This window comes from Diadema antillarum, unplaced genomic scaffold, assembly GCF_040938485.1.
Source record: "Diadema antillarum isolate AM-2024a unplaced genomic scaffold, OU_Dant_1.0 seq00000076_RagTag, whole genome shotgun sequence".
Classification (NCBI taxonomy): domain Eukaryota; kingdom Metazoa; phylum Echinodermata; class Echinoidea; order Diadematoida; family Diadematidae; genus Diadema; species Diadema antillarum.
Genome location: NW_027271170.1, coordinates 486,481 through 508,522, shown reverse-complemented (window position 1 = coordinate 508,522; position 22,042 = coordinate 486,481). Strand labels below are relative to the sequence as shown.

Below are 22,042 nucleotides of genomic sequence, written 5' to 3'. Positions count from 1 at the left end.
GCCTTTCCAAAAGGCTAGGTTACTACAAGATACACTTATTGGTACAGTGGAAACGAATTGATATAAAGAGATCTGATATAACAAAATACCCGATATAACAAACTACGGTAATTTCTCTGGTCCCAACAGATTAATTTCCTGTTTTTTTTTGTATTTTATTGACTAACTGATATCTGATATAAAGAACAAAGTGTGTGTCTTGGTCCCAAGGATCTTGTTATACTGAGTTTTCATTTAGGGAAGACCCAGTAGTGGGGAGGCATGGGTGGCCAGATTAAAGGGATGGTACACTATTGGTAGAGATGAGAATTGGGCTTTTAACTTTTTTGCGAGATACCAAGAAAACACTTAGGAAATAGTACAGAGCTTACCATTTTAAGAGGACTTCAAAGTTTATTTGATGAATATCGGGTTTGGAAGGACTAAAACATAAAAAAAACAAAATAAAACAAAGCGATCGTAATAAAGTGTGGGTCCCACACTTATTCGAATCGCTCTGTTTTGGATATCTCAGCCATTTCAAAACCAATTTTCATCAAATAAACATTGAATTTCTCATGGAATTACATGCTCTTTCATATTTCATAACAGGTATCTCATTATCTCACCACAAAATGTTAGAAACCTGAAATTAGGTCACAACCAAAGCTATACGATCCCTTTAAATTGATCTTCATTCGCTTCCCACAGGGGTAAATTTGTAAACCACAAATAGCACCCATCAGCGAATATATGCATTGAAGCATATGCTCCTCGATTAAGGTCGACTTCATTTGAGATACTTCAGCTTTGTGTGAACTTACACAGAGGTCAGTGATAAAGTTGTACATAATTCATTACAGGGATTCTTGAATACATCCAAACCAGGCCAGCCTTCCCTGTCCATGGTAGCCTCATGCTACTCAGTCTTTAAAGGGATGGTATAGTTTTGGTTGAGACCTAATTTCAGGTTTCTAACATTTTGTGGTGAGATAATGAGAAACCTGTTATGAAATATGAAAGAGCATGTAATTCCATGAGGAATTCAATGTTTATTTGATGAAAATTGGTTGTGAAATGGCTGAGATATCCAAAACAGAGCGATTCTATTAAAGTGTGGGACCCACACTTTATTACGATCGCTTTGTTTTATTTTGTTTTTGGATGTTTCAGTCATTCCAAACCCTAATTTCATGAAGTAAACTTTGAATTCCTGTTAAAATGGTATGCTCTGTACTATTTCATAAGTGTTTTCTTGGTATCTCGCAAAAAGTTTAAAGCCCAATTCTCATCTCCACCAATACTGTACTATCCCTTTAAACTCAGAATGGCAGGGTTAAAGAAGCCATCTCAATACAAGTTAAGAAATAGCTCTATGTATTTTTTCTTTCTTTCAATGTATCTACACTGTAATAGGCTGTGAGTAGTAGGCTTTGAACATCACTGAAATTCTTCATCATGAGGCAGTGGCGGATCCAGAGGGGGACGCACCGGGCGCGTGCCCCCTCCTTATTTTTTGTTAAAACAAAAGAAATAATTGAAATGAAAGCTGGAAGTAGCAACAGAAATATTGTTTGCGCCCCCTCTTTATGGAATTCCTGGATCTGCCCCTTTGAGCTAAATGTGTATATACTGTATATAAGAAGCTCTTGAGGTATATACTGCACCTGTGACTGCTCCTCCCCCCCCCTTCTTTCTCTCCCTTACTCTCTCTCTCTCTCTAGTCTCTCTCACATACAGTGTTTATATGATCAAGCTTGTCGATCTTAATGTTGAACCCATAGGGACTTGAGACAATCCATTGAATTTCACGAATTCCAACTTGCACAGTAGGATTAAGTTTACATCAATCTGGGATGAAATTTTCCTTCAATTTCGTCAATTTTTCAACTTATGTGAAGTGTATGTAGGCAATGTTGACTATGAATCTGTCCACTATACCATCATATGCTCAGTGCTTTGTTAACCCATTGAAGACTAGTGGTGAGTATACTGTGGCAGGTGTCTATGGGAAATGTGCTTTGTAGCAAAATCAGTTTCTCGTTAACAGGTTAATGGACTGTCTATATCTCAGACAGGGTCATGACCTTGACTCAGAGGAGGATCAGTGCTGAGAATTTTCTTCCTGTAAAACATTCATTACTACAGAACCTCACATTTCTGTCAATCAATCTATCAATCTGTAGTCAACCTTCCAGCCTACATTTGCTTTCTTCTTTTTCCTTATATCGTTCCTACTCCTTTTGTCCTTAATCATTATTTTCATTTGGCAAAAATTGAACAGAATGACATAATACAATATTGTAAGTTTGTAAGTCAGAATTAAAGAGAGTAGGCCTACTAGAACATGATTGTACTCTCTTTGCCAATTATTTTGTAGGCCACTCCAATAGTGCTACAATTTCAGCAGCTGATGTAGCATGAGATATCACCAAACCAGTCCTGGGTAAATCAGTCTGTCCCATGCTTGGAATCGGTCTCTCCTTTTCTTTCTTTCTTTCTTTTCCCCCTCTGTTTTCCTCATGGTCTGTATGGTATTCCACTGATTTCTAGATTCTGTGTGTTTTGAACACCTCTGAAACAATCTTATCTATCATTTCATCTGTCTTTATCTGCAACAGTTTGCTTCAATGTGCAGTAGATACCCGTCTTTCTAATTTCTCTGTTTTACTGATATTTTGCCGATATCTGTCGTTCATCACACCCCATAAAGATTTGTGTTCATTGTGATATAGCTAATTTGAGAATACAAAATTTCTTTTATACCCATGCCATGTGCCATATTGTGTGTCTACAAGAGGCAACTCATTGAACTGTACCTCATCGCTTGACAGTAATCAAAGTAATATTCCTACTAAATGGAAGAGATATTGCTACCCAATGGCTGTATATGTTAAACAGTCCAGACCTTTATCCGGTGTATCTACTCTTCTGTGCATAATGTTATGGCTCATTAAAAATAAATGGAAGAAGAGTCTATGAATCTCAGTGTTGTACTTGACAGTGACAAACTCCCAAATTATGTAGCATTGATGTTGGTAAAGGAAGAGGGATGGAGTAGGATGCCCCATTGTATGATGTATTGGTCACCAGGGGTGATGATTCTGGTGGTGGTGGTGGTGATGGTGGTGGTGGTGGTATGATGGTAATGATGGTAGAGGTGGTAATGATTGTAAGGGTAATGGTGGTGATGGTGGGGTGATGATGGTGGTGTGATGGTAGTAGTAGTGGTGGTGGTGGTGGTGGTAGTGGGGTGATGATGGTGTGATTCTAGTGATGGTGGTGGTGGTTGTAGAGGTGGTAATGATTGTAAGGGTAATGGTGGTGGTGATGGAGTGATGGTGGTGTGATGGTAGTGATGGTGGTGGTGGGGTGATGGTAGTAGTGGTGGTTGTGGTGGTGGTAGTGGGGTGATGGTGGTGATGTGATGATGGTGGTGATGTGATGGTGGTAGTTGTGATAGTGGTGGTATTGGTGGTGGTGGTGGTGGTGGTGGTGTGGTGTGGTGATGATGGCAATGATGGTAGTACTGTAGTAATTATGGTGGTAATGGTGATGATGGTGGGAGTGGAGGTGAAGATGGTAGTGATACTGATAATACAATCATACAGGTAATTTTGGAAGGTTTATCACAGCCGTACAACATTAGTGATTTGAATTATATTACACTTGTATATACATGTGGGCCATTCTCAGATTAAGTGTTCAATTCCATGTGAGTAAAACCGAAAAATCAACCACAAAGTAATACATTCAAAGATGTGTTTTCGGAAACTTCAAAACCGGTCAAATACGAAACAAAAAGTGGAACATTCTAAATGATGGCCATTCATTGAGTAAAAATGAATTGAAATAGAGCATCATATATGATTTTTGATCACCAATCAGATACGTTACCGCAAATTTACATGTTGTAATGGACTCCTAACTCTGAATTAAATTTATTGTTTTGATCCAATTTCTGTTCAGGAAAAGACATCTGTCCCCCCTAAAGATATTGGGATTTTTCAAGAGGTAAAGATGTTGTCATCCCTTGCTAATTGGTAGAAATTATTTCTGTGTGGTAGGTTGAAATATGCTTTTTGCTGAAATGAAATATAACCTTAAGATTCACTTTGTATTTTTTGCAAATTTCGCTTACAAATAAAGTTTCGAATCCCACAAATCATACAAAGGGAACGATCCGATCTGGAATTTCCACAGGAAACAAATATGAATTGCTTTCCCGGGGAAATAACTATTGAAAAACATCGAATCACCTTTGGTAACGTATCTGGTAAGATATAAGTAATAATTTTAGTTGTGTATGAATTAATAAATATCACCTGTTTAATTATTTACCTCATGAATTGATGTAAAAATGAATAATGTAAGCCCAAATTAACCATTTTAAACATTGTACGTAATATTTAAACTATGAAATGTAGTGGAAAAGAGCCCTAAATGTGAAAGCTGAGTTCTTCATTCACAGAATATTCTCATCTTACGTCTGAATGTATTTATCCATCTGACTATAAATATTCATTAAGTTTTGATGGATAATGCAAACAAGGTTTAAAATATATATTTTTGCAGGCACTTAGAAGGAAGTAGGTACAGTCTCTATGAACTCGATGTGCTAAACAGTTGTTTGACCTATGGTAACGTATTTGGCTCATTCCTTTTAATGAAAATGAATAAATAATTGTTCAACTTATCAATGAATCTTGAGTAGTTCTTCATATTTTGAAAAACACTAGAATAAAAATGCAACAGAACACTGGAACTTTTCTCGGAAGCGTTTCATAAACTACTTTTTACTCTTTCAAAGTTTGGTAACGTATCTGGCGTACCGTAAATGAATCTGTCGGTGAAGTTACAGAGCAATATCTACTGAATATTCTTCATTTGAACATAACTTTAATTTTTTATGGAAGCGTCATTCTATGCAGAATTATTTTATAAACACTTTGTTTTACATAACATTATTTGTCACCGTGGGTGCCCTGAATTATACGTAACGTATCTGCTAAATCTGAAAAGCAAAAAACTGATATGCTGAATCTTAGCTTCGTCTTGTAAAATAAACGTTCAAAGTTGTTGCATAGAATATGAAAGTGGCTGGGTTTTATAGAATAGAACTTTGGAGTTTATGAGCACACAACGATTTGTTTGTAAAACCATTTACAATTTCTTTTCAGCATTTTGATTATGTGGTAACGTATCTGTCGGAAAACTTGGCATTAAGTTGTGAGACACTGACGCACAAAGAAAAATCATGTGGAAGTGTTGCTCTTTTTCACCTCTCTGTCCTTTTGGTGTAAGAATATAATCCTGAGGTCCAACAAAACGAAGCATGTAATGTGTAGGGATGAATTTTGACCAGATTTGATCCCCAGAAAGCACAAGACCAATGAGCAAAATTCGGTCACGTATCTGGGGTAACGTATCTGTGGTAACGTATATGGTCGATCATATTATTATGAGAGCGATATCTACCAAATATTTCTCACTTGTACTAAACTTTAATGTTGAATCGATGCGTCATTCCGAGGAGTAATGTATAATATACAATTTGTTTGATATTGCAATATCTGTCGCCGTGGGTGGCGTGAAAAGTATGTAACGTATCTGTCCAAATAAAAGTGTAGAAAACCGATATTTCAAACATTGTACCGTATTCTCAATAAAGAGCTGTTGCACAAAAAATCTAAGTACTTGCAGTGTATGAAGTATATCCTCAGGGTTTCATATACACAGGGTCATTGCATAGTCTTGTTATTTTCGCAATGCTGTAACACTAAAGAAACTGGTAACGTATCTGGCGGTGAATTTGGCGACAGGTTTCAAAAGGCTATAAAAAAAGAAGTCAATAAAAGTTTTGGAACTTTTTGAGTATTGTGATTAGCACATATGATATGCTCATCGTCCATGAAAATGATATTTGGAAAGTATGTTTGTGGACGGAGAGGAGCAATAAAACATAATTCTGAAATAGCCGGCGACACTGCGTTTTGGGGGTCTTAACGAAGTTTAACAGCAAAATTTTATACAAAAAGGCAGACAACCGCATTTGATCGTGTTTATTTTTAACAAATAAAGTCCTCGTGATATATTATAAACATTTAAATAGTATCTAATAGGTTTCAGGGAACCGCAAACTGTCATGGAATGTCGGCGACACCAAAATTCCGTATTTGAACGCTTTTACTGAGAATGGGCCATGTACAAAATGAACAACAGTGAGAGCATTAGTAAGAGATAACCATGCAAGATACATTTCAAACAGTCTAAAACGTCCAAGGTGATGGTCAAAGGTGTTTGGACTGTGATTGAAGGTACCAAGTGTGGTTAATTAGTACACTAATGCCTACACAAATTGTGTATTACAAGATGTATTTGTGTTGCTTGAAGGTTGCTTGAAGATGTATTTGTTCTATAAAATGATGAAGCAGATCCATTTTATTTGATAGATTATGAGTAGGGGCCTACCCTCATCTCAAAGTCCACACATTACTGGATCTACATCTTCCCAAGGCATTTAAATTCCACAACAGCCTTTGTATGTGTGTGTGTGTGTGTGTGTGTGAATGTACTCATCTATGAAATCTCGCCTGTTAACCATCACAACATGAAAGTGCTATTGATCATTTGTAAGCAATATTACATGATGGGCAAAATAAATGCCTGTATACTCTCGACCAATCACTTGATACGGACCTGCTTCACTTTATAATACTACGTATCCACATGGATACATGAACTTGGCCTTTTGCACGGGCAGCTCGCAATGGACTGGCATATGGCAGGCGGTGGACTCGCACACAGACAGAGATCGGATGGGAGCGAGCTACTATCGCTGCTCGCCATTCGCACGCTGTGTGGGTGTGCTGAAATTATTGCGAGCTGCCTTTGCAAAAGGCTAACATGAAGTTGATGCAGCATCAATGGCTCTGGTTTCACACTGTCACCGATATTCACACACGATATCTTCAGCCTTCTGGGCCCCCTTTCATAAAACTTGTTATCAGTGACAACTGCCACATTTCTATGACAAATTTGCTCTTAGCCAGTCGGATGCAAGAATTTCAGTACCCGGTAGCTTGTAACAACTACTACAACTTGTCACTGATACATGTAACAAGTTTTATGAAACGGGTCCCCGGTCGAATACACAGTAGAAAACAAGGGATAAAAAAATTCCTACAAAATCATATTTCATAATGCTGTTCAGAATTTCGATTCATCTACATACTTGTAACTGTAAAATGAAATCAAAATGAAACAAAATGTACTAGAAGTCAGTTTAAAAAAATACAAGAATGAGGTGGAAAATTCAACTACAGTATGATGGTTGGTGCACCACAGTGGAATGAGTTCACCAAATTAACAGCCAATATATCCAAAGATCAAATGAGTGGAATACTGCACAAGATGTTTCCAAGTAATAAATGGAGAGTTTATTGAACATAATTTGCCACAGTCGCATCAAATAAAATTTGGCAAACCAATCATGCACATGATTTGTCCACTGACAGATCCTTTCCCTCAGGTACCTTTCACACCGAGGCCAACTCTCCCCTCATCTTAAATGATTTCTTGATTATGGGTAAATCTAAAATATAAGTGAATAACTGCCATAGAATTTTATACAGCTTTCAGAAAATCATGGGACCTTTATGACTGACTAAATTTCATTTTACCAACATTCTAGGTTTTGCAATTTTGCATACTTGATCTACTGGGAGGATAAGGATTTTCTAGAATCACATGACAATTTCCCTTCTCGCAAAATTCTTTAGGAATATAAATCACATGAATCCATCACTTGACATTAATGTAAGCACGAATGTCAGTTTCCTCAATTCATAAACTCATTTGATGACTTTTTTTATACAAATTACCAGCTAGCCTAAAATTGAATTGCCCCTTCATGGATTGAGGTGCTAGAAAAATGTCATTTACCAGGGCTTAATTTTCCAATATCCTTGTTAAATGTGGATCGCTCTTTGTAACTACAGCCAACCTTAAGTCTTCCTCGCATAAGTCGAAGTTATTTCTTCAGTCCAAATACATGTAGATTGGACTTGGGCAAAGTTAACAATATCAAAGGGGTGAAGTACTTGGGCAAAGTTGACTGTATCACAGGGGTGAAGTACTTACATAAAGTTGACTGTATTACAGGGGTGAAGTTATCATGTGACATGTGCATAAAAAGAACAAGACAAAAAACAAACAAACAAACAAAAAAACACAAGAAAACTGAGCGCTGGTGTTCATGTTGCCTTCAATACATGATGTGCCAGTACACTTGCACAGGTTTGAGTTGATTAACAAGAATTGAATGTACGCATTAACAGTGGAATGCCACTTTGCAGCACTAGGTTTTTAAAATAATCTGTTTCCAAAGTAAATGAGTGCTTCTGATATCATGAAATACATGTGTGTATATGTCTTATAAAGAGGAAGCATAAACTTAAAATCGCAAATATTCATTTTCTTTTCTTATCTTGTGCCTGATGCAAAAATGTACTTCAATGTACATGAAATGTGTCGGATCATTGCACAGCCCTGCACAAATTTATCTGCAGAGTTTCTTTCAAAAAGAATCTCTCTGACACGCTGCTCAATGATGTTAATGGATGTGGATTCCTATTGGATTGGTAAAAATATTTTTATGACAATCAGCCAATCATGTTGCTGAGATTTAAGACCCATTTTTAAATAAATGTATGACACACATGGACATACAATAGTGTGCATGCCATGGCTGGTGCCAAGTTTTCAAAAGTGTGGGTGTGGGGGGGGGGGGGGGGGGGAGGGTAGTTTATATTTCTGATGCCACTTCCAGGTTTCATCAGTTGACAAGCAAAAAATAAAAATAAAAATAAAAAAATTACAACAACAAACTAACAACTTTTTTGGGTGCCACTTCCAGTGTCAGAAATGTTCATATGCAGATTAGATTAGATTCACATTGGGTACAATTATCACAAGAGCTGCACTGAACAACATTAGTAAACTAGAGAAATATTGAGGGAATGCAAAGGGCAATTAGAAGTATACCTCTTAACATTCATGGACAAAGACATTTGGCCTGGCTATGTGACGGCAACATCCATGCCAGAAATACAGCTGGGGGTCACACAGATGTTTAGCTGAATCCTATCTGTGCAGGGGACTTTGGGACAGTGTGTACAACACCAATATATTCTTTGCCAATTGACATTCACAGCACTATTTTGTGGTTTGCCTTGGACACAATGAATGAGTATATTTGTCTGATTTTGGCTCAAACTTTTTACGGAACCATCACTGATGTTCCCATGCCCTACAAACAGCTCTTTCCCATTAGTTCCCTTTTGAAACATACAAAAAAAAATTACTTAATTTCAGTCATTTTATACATTGAGGAAGCCACGAGAAGAGATGATGTCTGGATGTCTAAAAGATCACACCCATTCCATTTGATGTTTATGCTTTTTCTTCTTTTTCGGCAAGGAAGGGGAAGATTCATCCCTGGTCCTACACACTTCATTTTGCGTAGTCCTTTCAGAATGGTACACTGAACCATTCATGTCATTTGCCAGTGGGCTATGAGTCCGTTTAAGGTTTGTAGGCCTGTTCTGCACCTTGCTCTCAAGAACATCCTCCATATCTCTGGGCGTTCTGATCAGTGCTGCACTTTGGGGACAGTCCATGTCTTTTGCCTTGTTCTTCTTCTTTTTCTTCTTCACCTGATGTGATTCAGCAGTACTCTCTTCTGTCTTAATCTCCAAACTGTGCTCTTTTTCCTCCATCCCGCTTCCTCTCACGCAAAGCTTTGATTCACTTGTCACTGTGTTCTTGCCTTTCCTACAGCTCATAGCAATGTCGTTATCTTCCGGAGAGTCTACCTCTACTTTGATATTCATCAAGATTTTATCACCACCATCCATCTCTCTTTCTTTTCTTTTCTTTTTCTTCTTCTTCTGAATTCCTTCTCCTACCAATTTGCTTCCCTCTTCAACTTTAACATCCCTCTGTTCACTGGCAGAGAGTCGCTCTGTATTGCAGATCTCCTCAGTGTGAGGTTCTACTTTGATTTGTTTAATCCCAATCGCACAATCAGTTCTCTCTGTGTCGGACTTTTCCTTCTCTTTCTTTTTCTTCTTTTTCTTCTTCCTCTTCTCAGCGTCATCATCCATGACTTCTGAGAAGCTTTCTTCTGGGTTGCTGAAGAATCCACTGTCATGTTTCTGCTTCTTGTCCAGAGCAGTGAATGTTTGTCCAACTCCTGCATCCACCTCATCCAAAGGTTCTTCTTTGGGGACTATGACAGGTGGCTTGGAAGAGCCTTGAAGTTCTGGAAACCTACAAAAAAAAAAACAAGACATAATGAAATGCAACACTTTTTTGTCAATGCTCATGAACCATCCAATTTCCGACAAATTACATACAATATACCACTATCATTTCTATTACCTAACAACATCATCTAGTGGGAGTTTCTTTTTCTTTTCATAACAGATAGAGTACAGTGGAAACTCGATATAACGAGATGGTCGGGACCGAGTCATTTTCCTCGTTATAGCCGATATCTCGTTATATCAGTAGGCATAAAAGAAGGCATAAAATAAAGACATTAATTTGCACATGTGGGACTACCCATCATATTTCAATCAATAATGATAACTTGATATTGTGTGTGAGGGAATTACTCACCTTTATGGGTAAGAAGATGTTTTTCGCCAAGGAAATCCAATATCAAGAATGTGTTTCTTATTAATTGTAGATGTTTGAATTTGTAAATTTATATAGCTTGCGATTGTATCAAGATCGTCTGTGGATTGGTATGTGGTTATCGTATGGGTGTGTGTTGTGTGGAAAGCTTGAATATGGTCTGCACAATGCTGTGTGTGTATGTGACACATTCTGTATGTACATTATGACTGCGTGTGTGTGAAGATGGGGAATTCCCTAAGTAGAAGGCCAATCACAGCATCAGATTGCCTCACACCTTCTAAACGTCATGATGATGTCATGTATACATATGGCCGTCCCACCACATTTTCTGCATGTATCAGTGTGCGTGCACACACACACTTCACACGTACAACATGCAGTGCTAGCTGGAGTGCACTGAAGAAAATGATTATGTGTGTACAAGACAGTTTTTGGCGCATCAAGCTTTACAATCTCGGAAGATGATAGCACAGGCGAAGTAAGCTTTACCGAAGGCATTTTGCTTTACCTCGCTATAGCAGGTTTGATTTACTATGTTTTTCTTTGTTTGGAAGTCACAAAATTTATCTCGTTATAGCAGTTATTTCGTTATAGCCGATCTCGCTATAAGAGTAGCATTTTACATAGACTTGTGTGGAAGGAAATTTGGGACCGAGAGAATTTCCTCGTTATAACCGATATCTCGTTATAGCAGTGTTCGTTATACCGAGTTTCCCCTGTAATTATTTACCTCTACACAGTACTGATATCAGAACATGAAGTTTTCCCCCTGCTAAACAGCATGGGCGGATGTGGAGAACACCAAGCTCTTGACATTAAAGTGAGGCAGTCCTCACGAATTTCAAAAAAATATGTCGTTGTTGGTACCTCCAATGAACTACTTTCACCAAAAACAAACTTTCAAATCATCAAATAAGCTCGGAAATTTTGATTGAAAAAATGTGAATCTGCATGATGAATACGCTAATGAGCAAGTCTTGGCGGAGAGTCAGACGTCACCGAGGCACAACTCTTCCCAGCCGTGTTCTGCTTGTCATGCGTACGCTCCCTAGTTATTTATAAATACATGTTTACTATTTATTTTCATATTAATTATAAATAAGCTTGAAATATTTTGTTGGAAATAATAAAACCACATATTGTCACATTTTATTAAAAAAATCAGATATGATCATTTTGAACACTTAAATTGGTTTTCTGAGGCACGGCTGTCAACTTGAGAGTAGGGCATCAATGACGTTGCACCTTTTGGCAGGCTCTTACACGATCGCTTGCAGGAATTATTTTCTAAAAATCGCGTACAGAGACAGTGTTTGCTTTCCACGTGTATAAATTTGTGAAAGGTTCTATTTTTTACTCTTCTTAATTATCATACAGTGAAAATTCTCAGGACTTCCTCCCTTTAAGAACCTCCTGTCGCTTGAACGAACACTAACATACACTTGTATTGCTGGACGGGCATGCACACTCTCCTGTTACTACTCATTATACATACACTGTAGTAGTCTCTTTTGAGACTTATGAAATAAAATACTTCATGTGAATCATGGTATTATTTGTATTGGACTTGAATGCATTTCTGTACCACCAACTTTTCTTGTGTATTTGGGAATTTCCAAGATAAAAGGGTCAATTTCAGGGATGTCTGGTTATTTTCTGTTTCCAATGTGCATTACCCCCTAATACAATACCATCTGTGAGAACACTTTAATGAGAGATAACTTTGCTCCAAAATACTTAAAACAAGCAATTTACCAGAATTTATCCCAAAATCTGATTATGGGGTGAAAATAAGAAACACTAGATTGAAGTACTAACATAATGAAGGTTAAATCATACACATTCATTGAAAATTGTTTGCTTTTCAACTGAATGGCCTGACATTGCTTATAAAATAGAAAAGATAACAGGCCTGATCTACCTTAAATTCTATTGAACACTGTGTTTTTATTCATACCATTTCTAGACTTAGTAGAGAACATACACTTCCTCATGGACTTACAAAACTGACACACTTTTTGTCAGTGCTGCATTACGAACATGTGCAAGTGTTCTTACTATCTACAATGTAACTTGCACAAAAATTTCAATTTTTACAGTTTCTCAAATCACATTCCATGAGAGAGTGTCTCACCTGTCACCAGTAGGCGTGGCCTTGATGGCTGTCAAACCATCTTTAGCCTGGATGTGGGTCACCATGGCCATGACCTTTGACCCACGAGGTAACCTCTTTTCCAGGTCGGGGTCGTGGAGAGGGAAGGAGAGGTTGAACCAGTCATGGACCAAGCAGCTGACATGATCGCCTGCATACTCGTTTACCTGGCACTGCAACAAATCACAGACACTTAAAATTAAGAGAAATGCAACATATTTGAGTTTAAAGGCATGGTATAGTTTTAAGCTGAGTTGGAGCTTCAAGTTTCGAACTTCCTTTTTTTTTTTTCTTTTCTTCTTTTTTTTTTTTTTTTTGGGGGGGGGGTGATATTGAATGAAACCCACTGAAATATCAAAGAGCCTACAATTCTAAGAGGAATTCAAAGTTTATTTCTCGTAAAATGGCTTAGATATCCAAAAAGAGGTCCTTATAAAAGATTAGACACACTTTTATGAGGACCACTTTGTTAACTTTGATTTTTTTTTTTGAATGTCTGCCATTTCAAAACAAATTTTCTTCAAATGAATTTTGAATTCCTTTCAGAATTGCATGCTCTTTTCAGAATTGCATGCTCTTTAATATTTTATTAGAGGTTTCTTATTTTCTTGCAAAAAGTTAAAGTCTGAATCAACAGTTTCTACTAAAACTTTACCTTCCCTTTAATAGTGGCCTCATTTTCTGTGAAATAAATATAACATCAGCATTCTACTGTATGAGATCTTAAGGCTCCATAGACCTACATATTGTGTATCTCAGCTTTAATGCCAGCATGAAACACTTGAAACAGCCCAAATATCAATATGAATGTAGGCAATGGCAAACAAATTGCAAATGAAGTTTAATGGAACAATACTTCAGTTCATACATGTACACAGTGAAAGATAAGACTCTCTATTGAGCAGAGGGAAGTCTGTTTGAATGGAGCATCTCATTTTTGGCTGGTGTATCTCTTTTGAAGGCTTACAGAATTAGAGCTCATGTTTGCCAATACCTCTGCAGCCCTGTCAAAAAATGATTGATGGCGAGATAGACATCATATCCTGCAACAATGATTCATAAATCGCCTTATAAAAAGTTATTTTCAGCCATGTGTTGTGTAGGAAAAAAAGATAAGAACCAATAGTAACTTTGCTGTGAAACAACATGATCTAAACAAGAGTATCATTTCTAGAACAATCGAGAAAATGATTTTCTCTTTTAAGTGTAGTAAGAAGTCACTGTATGAACTGAGAGAGAATTTAAGAAGATTTACATAAAATCCTGAACCATCAGATTTCTTACATTTATCGATTTTGGTGTTCACTTATCATGGTTGAGCACAATGTTGAAAAGAATGAAAGAAAGGACATGATAAGTACATTTAAGAGATGTATTTCCCATAACACTGCAAAACATGTGACACTGATAAACTTGCTTTCTTGCAAAATCATATATATTCAAATATTTATATATTAATTTGTACAATGCTTCATTGAATCTTAAGAATAATCCACTTACCTTCAAAACTGAACCCAACGTTGGTTGGAATACAACAGCTTTGAATGTGACATCAAAGTGAATAAATGGCTGATCATCAAAAATGGAGCCTGTTGACTGCAGCAACTTGAGGTCTGTGTAGGCCAGTGGGATGGCTTGTAGGCTACAGAGCAGAAAGAGAGAGAGAGGGAGAGAGCAGAGGGACAATGATACTATTACTGATGGTACAATGGATCACTACCATACATACTGGCTGGTTTAACCCTAAAAAGACTGGGGGGGGGCCTAAAAGGCCCCCCCCTCGACATTTCGCGCGATTACTCAGCAACACGCAATGCTCTCGCCGCGATGCTCTATGACTTTTTTCTTTCGAGTTTCCCACACATTTTGACACCAAATTTGTGACGCCCAGGGGTACGGTTCTGAAGTTACATAACTCTTTGTACATGCATGTGAGACCGAAAATGGCTCAAAAATGTGATTTTGTGTACAAAGTCAATACAAATTGAGTTTTATCACATGGTTCATATACAATTGTAAATATGCTTATTTTTACTCTCAATGGCTAAAATCAATTTGTTTTTAATAGTAGTATTATGCTTCAAAAAGGGTCTGCCACAAATTTTGCTGAAAAAAACAACAAAAACAAAAGGTCGAAAAAACAGAGAAATACATAAGAAATTCATAAAACAATAAAATAAATAAGAAATTAATTTTGATACCGAATTTTTTTTCAAGTACATTTGCTAAGAATGCTACAAAGAATATCTAGACCAAAAATTAGCACTTTTGGAGCTTTATTTAGTGATTTAGATAAAAAAGTCTGATTTATCGCATAAATTAGCATAATTAATCAAAATAAAATAAAAGAAGACTATTTTGGAAAATTTAAATATACGATCTTGTAGATTACATCACACACTACCATTGTGCAAATTTCCGCGGCGATCGCGCGATCCACGGCTGAGATCTTAAGGGGGGGCCCTTTAGGCCCCCCCCCCCCCCCCCCAGTCTTTTGAGCTACCAAAATAGCCCAGTCTTTTTAGGGTTAATGACAAACATTTCTTCTTTCAATAAAAAGTACAGGCCACCACTGTGCATTATGACTGAGGCATACTAGTGACTGTGCTCTGTGTACTGTTTACTTGGAGTTTACTTGGATGTAGAGACGTAAAGCGTTGCTTATTTGCCCCTCCAGGTTTCACTATCCCTCTGATATGGGCTGTACTTTAGGGGATGGCTGTTCCAGTGTTTCTCAAGGATAGATTTGAATTGATTAACACTTGTTGCTCTGACAGCTGCGTCTGGCAAGGAGTTCCAATTGTTACAACTACGAACAGAGAAGGTTTTTTTTTGTAGCAACATATATTTGGATCTGGGTTTTCTGACTTTCATGCAGTGGCCTCTGGTTCTGGAGCTATCAACCAATTGAAAAAATTTGTGTACATCAAGGTGGTCAATCCTGTTCATGATCTTATAGATTTGTAGAACCTCTGCTCTTTGTCTCCTGTATGCAAGCGTCTCCAAACCCAGGGCTTTCAGTCTGTCTGGATATTCCAGGTGGCAAAGATGTGGAAGTTGACGTGTGGCTCTTTGCTGCACTTTCTCTAACAAATCCTCATCTCTTTTGAACATAGGACACCATACTAAGTTGCAATATTCTAGTGTGGGTCAGATGATAGACTAGTAGAGCTTAAGCCATCCTCTTTCATTCAGGCTAGAAAAGGATCTGTTCAGAATGCCAAGCTTGGTATTGGCTCTTTTGGTTAAAGCACATCAAACAACAATTAAACATGATTATATTTCTTGCCGTCCACAGCAAACTTTCGCATGTTAAACTTTAAAAGTCAACCTCTCACCTCATCAAATTCTAATCCAATAAAGCCAAAGGGACATCAGATATTACAACTTGATCGCATTTCAACTTACACAATACACATACATTTTATAGTCAACCAACACGTTTTACAGTTCATCCATCTGGGTGGGTAGATTTTTTTTTTTCTTCACTTTGTCACATGATCTGATGATAGCAAGATAATATACTGATTGTGTCTTACTTAATTAAATACTGGAATACTATACCTACATAACATTTGGAACTCTATGGATACTTAATTTTGTAAAACAATTAAGTTAACAATAGAATTTAGGTATGCACAGATCAGTCAATTTTACACCTTCTCCTGTAGAAGTGGCTGTGCCCTGCTAATGACCAGCATATGTAATGTAGCAGTAGCATATCCACCCCTAGCCCCGGAGACCGCGCCGCCAGGCGCGGTCCTGGCGGCTTCCCCGCAGATTCGCTTATGTTAGTTCAAGTATTCTGTGCGCTTGTGCAAGTGATTGTGAATTCTGTGAACATCGGTGAGCTGCTTATAAGACATCATTTTGTGCATCACAAGCAATGAAATGCATCAAACAGTCGCCGATGATAGTCATTTAGGTTTCATCGACCCATGTAAGTATTCCTAGTAGTTTCTGTTGAAAAATTAAGAAAATATAGCGCCGCAAAGGCACCCGTTTGTTCAACATGAAGATCTTTTATGGGAGCACGGCGCAGCCGCCACACTGCGTGTGGCGGCTGTTGCAGTTAATCCACCCCATGACAGGTGTGAAAATGGAAAGCCAGAAAGCAGGCAGGCACGGCACTAAAATTAAGTTATTTAAACAAATCTCAGCAGGGCCAGGGGCAGGGTGGCATGGTAGCATCTAGCAATAATAGCGTCTGAGCATATCGTTGACATTATAACTGCCAAGTCATAAATGAGTAAACTGAGTACTTCAGTCACTTCACACGACGTCCATACTGGAATTTTACGAACCTCTCCGAGTATCGCCCTATTTCGCCTTCCAATGTCTCCAACGCTCCCTTCTTCAGACGCCCGAGGTAGCGGGGTGAGAGAGCGAAGTGTCGCTGGGACTGCACAACACGGCAGCCATTCGTGGGATCCTTCGTCAATTTTACGACCTTCTTGAAGATACCAAATAAGCTGGCGTTATTCATGTCGAGTCCTGAATCAGTCAAATACTCTGAAATTCTGGCATCCCTTTCCTAGACTTTACTGATGTGGACAGAACAGAATTTACAGAGAAAAATAGTAAAAAAAATCCCACAATTCTCCTCATGGCGCACCTCGGTACAACACGCGTGCGTGCATCGCGTGAACGTCACCGATCGTCTACACATCCTATACGGTGTGTTCATGTGTGCCGCGTTGTGCACTGCTTGCTCTCAATGCACACCATACCTACATGCAACGACTAGCTCAAAGCTAGCAAACTGGCTAGTTTGGCCTATTATCAGGCCGCAAGAGGTTTTTAAGTTGCTTTCAAAGCAAAAATCGTTACTTATAAGATTTTTTGACGGCTTAATAAGCTTTATTTTAGCTATGTTACTCATGATTTATCATTAAGAGAAAGATTTTTTGCAATACATGAAAAATTGTAGGCCAGAATTAAATTTTGCTGATACAGTTCATCTTAAGCGCCTGTCAAAAGACTAGCTTCTCCGGCGTTAGGTTCGGCTCCAGGCAAGGCTAGTTTAATTGTTGTACTGACCCCTGAATACGAGGGATTTTCATCATGAAGTAAAGCTTGTCGTGTAGGCCCCCCAAGTCACGTCAGTGCTTCAGTCACACCCGTGCTCCCATTGTCAACAGTAGTAGTTCTTTTAAATTCAGTCATCTTTGACTTTGTCATTTCTACAATGTTAGTAAACGTTTGCAACATGTCGCGTATATATTCCAGGCTATTTCTAGCCACTTCTGCGTGTTCTAGACGACAGGGTCGCAACATTTACAGCATGTCCACGGTCTGTCGTAAATCGCCGGTATTAGGACCAGGCCTGATGTACGAGATATGCCCCGCATCACCACGGTGCCCCGCGGCCCCGGCCGCGTACAGGTATGGCATGGCGGGTAGCGGTAGCGGGTGCAGCAGGTGTATCGTTACGTTGATAGAGGGGGAAAAGAGGGGAAAGCTAAAAAGAAGTCTCTTGTACTCAAACACAATTGTGTTGAAAAAAAAAAAAGCCTGTTAAGTGTAGATTATATTTGTCAAAGAATAAATCCTCTGACACTGCACTGATGTACTGAAAGTGCACTCAAATCTTCCTGTGTCGTGATTGTGCTGATAATGACAGAAATAGAAAGTCTAACTTAGACTTTTACTTTAGAGCCTAACTGTTAGTGTTAACTGTTATTGCTGTTGTTAATTAATCATTGCCATTAGCATAATGATTATTCATCATGGCAGCCATGCACAAGGTTCAGACTATTATCAAAATGCAATCCGAATCATCATTTTAAGGGTCAATAAATAATAATAATGCATAATTACTTGTATAGGCGCTTACTGGTGCATGGTGTTTCTTAACTATACACAGCCCAGTCGCTGTACATGGTACGTCTCTATAGCGTAGTGACAGCGTCTGGTCGGGCTAGGTGTTTCTAAGCGCACTGGCGCCATTCATACAAAAAGACTAGAAAACGAAATAGCATTAGGACAATTCAAAACCAAAATAACAGTAACAAAAGTAGTTTTATTATGATAATCAATGGACGCTGATTCAAATAGTTTGTATTCTCATAACTTCCAGCACTTTTCTTATCTGTTTTTCCTGTAAATTACATTATCTTCCAGGACCAGTCTTCCCATCAGGACTCTGGCATCCTCCCCAGGCATTCCTGTGGAATGGACGAAGCTGATGAAACAGTTCCAGGAGAACAAATTGGAAGAAACCGATCTCGTGAAATCCTACATCAACAAGGACCTGGGCTATGGGGAATTCAACAAATTTGGTAGAGATGCTTACAAACTGTAATTTGTATTGAAAATACTACTTTATATGGCTCTTTTACAATGGATTATCGAAACCATCACAGATTTTTGTTTTGGCAGATGTGGCTTTCTTGTAATAATCAATGTCATATTCTTTCTTGCAGTCTTTCAAAATGCAATTCCAAACCATTTTGAAGTTTGCACTAATTAAGTGCATCGGAGAAATTGTCATGGTTGCATCAAAATTAGACCTTAATTACAACTCAAGAACTAAATGGATTTTTATATTTTCCCATAATTCACAATTCTTCCTCAGCTGACCACTAAATCTAACTCCAGGCCTACATTATGAGAACAATATGGTTGAAATGAACTTTCTTTTATATAGGGTAAGAGAGAGGGATTGATAAAACATGGAAAAGAAAGACAACTGTCTCTCAAAGTGCATGCATGTATGCATGATTACTGTGGTGGATGTGTATATTGTACATTTACAAGCTTTATGATAGAAACGGTACTTGAATAAGGCTGAGATTGTAGCAAGTGCTAAGATGCTAATCCTACAGTTACATTTTGATTTGAAGACTTTTAGCAGGAGTTGGCTCCAGCATACAGCTTGTTTACAGGTCAAAAAATAGATAACTACATATGGTGTGACAAATTACATTTGTACCATAAAAGTTATATCAGTTTTGCTTGTAATCAAATGCACTATGATCAAGGGCCATAACAAACGATAGGCTTAATTAAACAGAAAATGTTTATTAGACATTGTATTTTTAACCTTCCCAGCAAATATTTACATCCCACTCTGTGTAAGGCTACAGGTGTATTAAAAGAGACATGTCTACCCACATTGGCCCGAATTCACGAAGGTGGTACGAAAGAAACCATGGTTTAAACCATGGACAAAAAGCATGGAGCGCCAAGTGTCGCATGGAATATTTCGTTACGAAATCAGTCATTTCGTCGATGAAATGATTATTTTGTAACGACATGACAACATTTTGTCCACGAAATGATAATTTCGTTAACGAAATGGTCATTTTGTCGACGAAAGGAACAATTTCGTAACGAAATACTCCATGCGACACTTGGGGTTCCATGGTTTTTGTCCATGGTTTAAACCATGGTTTCATTTGTACCACCTTCGTGAATTCGGGCCATTAAGTTTCTCTGGAAAAAAAATAATAAAAGAATGCACAAAGAATAACAGACTTTGTGGCAAGGGGAAGGGTCCCTCAGAAATAAAAAGAAAAAAAGAAGGAACATGTACTTTCTTGTTTCTCTTGTTCATAGGTAAAATCAACCCATGGTGCATGGCAGATTACTTTGAGGGCAGTTTGAACTTGTTCGATGTAGAATTCGAGGAGGCCTCCGTCTTTGCACGCAACACTGTGATGAACTTCGCACAAGGTCTGGAGAGGAGACTACACCTTGATCACGCCCTCAAGTTCAATGCCAGGATCAGCTTTCTTGGGAAGAGCACTGTATGCTGGGATACACAGTGTGTAGATCCGGACACCAATGAAGAGCTAGCTACATACACCATTCAGATGGTGACAGTGGACATGAAAGTGCGACGACCTGCTCCCTATGCCCACCATCTGAAACATTTTTGTCCAACAAACGTACGGGAAGCCCCACCAAAAGGCTTTGACCTGGAGTTCAAGCCAGAGAATGCTTACAAACATTCCTTCATCGTCAACTGGAGTGACACCGATTTCAACTCGCACCTCAATCAAGCAGACATGCTGCGAATGTGTATGGATTGTGGGAGCTTTGCCTCCATAGAGGGCGCCCTTTCAGCCTTCAGCCAGGAGCTGGTCGCGTATGACCTCAAACGCTGCTCTATTATGTTCATGCGAGAAGCTCGTCCTGGTCAGGAGGTAGTAGTGGAGTGCTACGAGACGGAAGGTCGCCCTCTTGAGCTTAACTTTACATTCTCTAAGAAGGGAAACCTTATTACCGCGGTGCAGTTAGAGTTTTATGATGGAGATTCTGGGTCTGGTCAGTAAAGATTAGAGATTACAGTCCTTCCATACTGATTTATGTGTGCATGATAAAAGGTCAGTGTATTTGTACCAATCATGCCTTAGGACATGTCTTCTTAGAACTATTGAAAGATGCTACAGATAACCTTGCTTAAGTTGACCTTGCATAAGTAGAATAAATGCCCGAGTCGAAGGTCTTTTCAAGTCCTCTGTTCTTCATATTCTGTTGGTTTTAATCCCTCGTAAGTCAAATTTCTCTAAGTCTAAGAGCTCTATTTCTCCATTCTAAATAGATTTGACTCGGGCAAGGTTGACTGTACTTCACCCTGAAATGCAGAAATATTATGTTTCATTTATCAACTCAACAGCAGTGCAATCATTTTAAGTGTTCAAACATTTCATTTGATGAAGTTTATGAATGTTCTAAAGGCATGTCATATATGATTCTGTATGTGCAAAATGTAATGCCTATGAGAGAATTGTCAACCTATGGTGTTGGAATTAGCCGTTGGCTAATTGTGAAGTGCATAATGTAGAACAGGGAAGCTGAAACATGGTCAAATCTTGCACTCTTGACAACTCTGTTGTAGCATTTTCTGTCACGAACATTGCATCAATTTACAGAGCCAGAAACGTATCCTAATCGGTTTATAATAAACACCATGATTGGCTGAAATATGGGATTCAATATGAAGTAAGGTGCAATTGAATCCTGATATTCTCATGAAGTTGGATATTATGTCACTTTTAATGCAGTATGTACATGTATTGAGATATATGTTTGAAAAATCTAAAGGGCTGAAATGAGAAATTTCTGCAATAACTTTGTGGAGCAATTGTGGGCTAATCTTTGAGTCAAGAGATTTCCCAAGGGTTTGTTTGTTTGTTTGTTTGTTTGTTTATTTGTTTAATGTTATCAGCAGATTCAGCAAGAATTGTAACATGTAGTGCT

The 22,042-nt window shown here is 38.2% G+C and overlaps 2 protein-coding genes across 2 annotated transcripts; one reads left to right on the top strand and one right to left on the bottom strand.

Annotated features, from left to right (window-relative positions):
• Positions 1–9,410: 9,410 nt before the first annotated feature.
• On the bottom strand, positions 9,411–17,321 carry LOC139726031 (uncharacterized). Its single transcript, XM_071637113.1, has 4 exons — positions 17,140–17,321; positions 14,336–14,477; positions 12,818–13,008; positions 9,411–10,311 (listed from the first exon to the last, which is right to left on the bottom strand). Exons 1-4 carry the CDS (start codon positions 17,319–17,321, stop codon positions 9,411–9,413), a joined length of 1,416 nt encoding a protein of 471 aa, XP_071493214.1.
• A 633-nt stretch (positions 17,322–17,954) lies between these two features.
• Positions 17,955–21,114, top strand: LOC139726030 (uncharacterized). The gene is made up of 3 exons (XM_071637112.1): positions 17,955–18,220; positions 18,959–19,116; positions 20,396–21,114. The coding sequence occupies exons 1-3, from the start codon at positions 18,024–18,026 to the stop codon at positions 21,112–21,114; spliced, it is 1,074 nt and encodes a 357-aa protein (XP_071493213.1). The 5' UTR covers positions 17,955–18,023.
• The last annotated feature ends 928 nt before the right edge of the window (positions 21,115–22,042 follow it).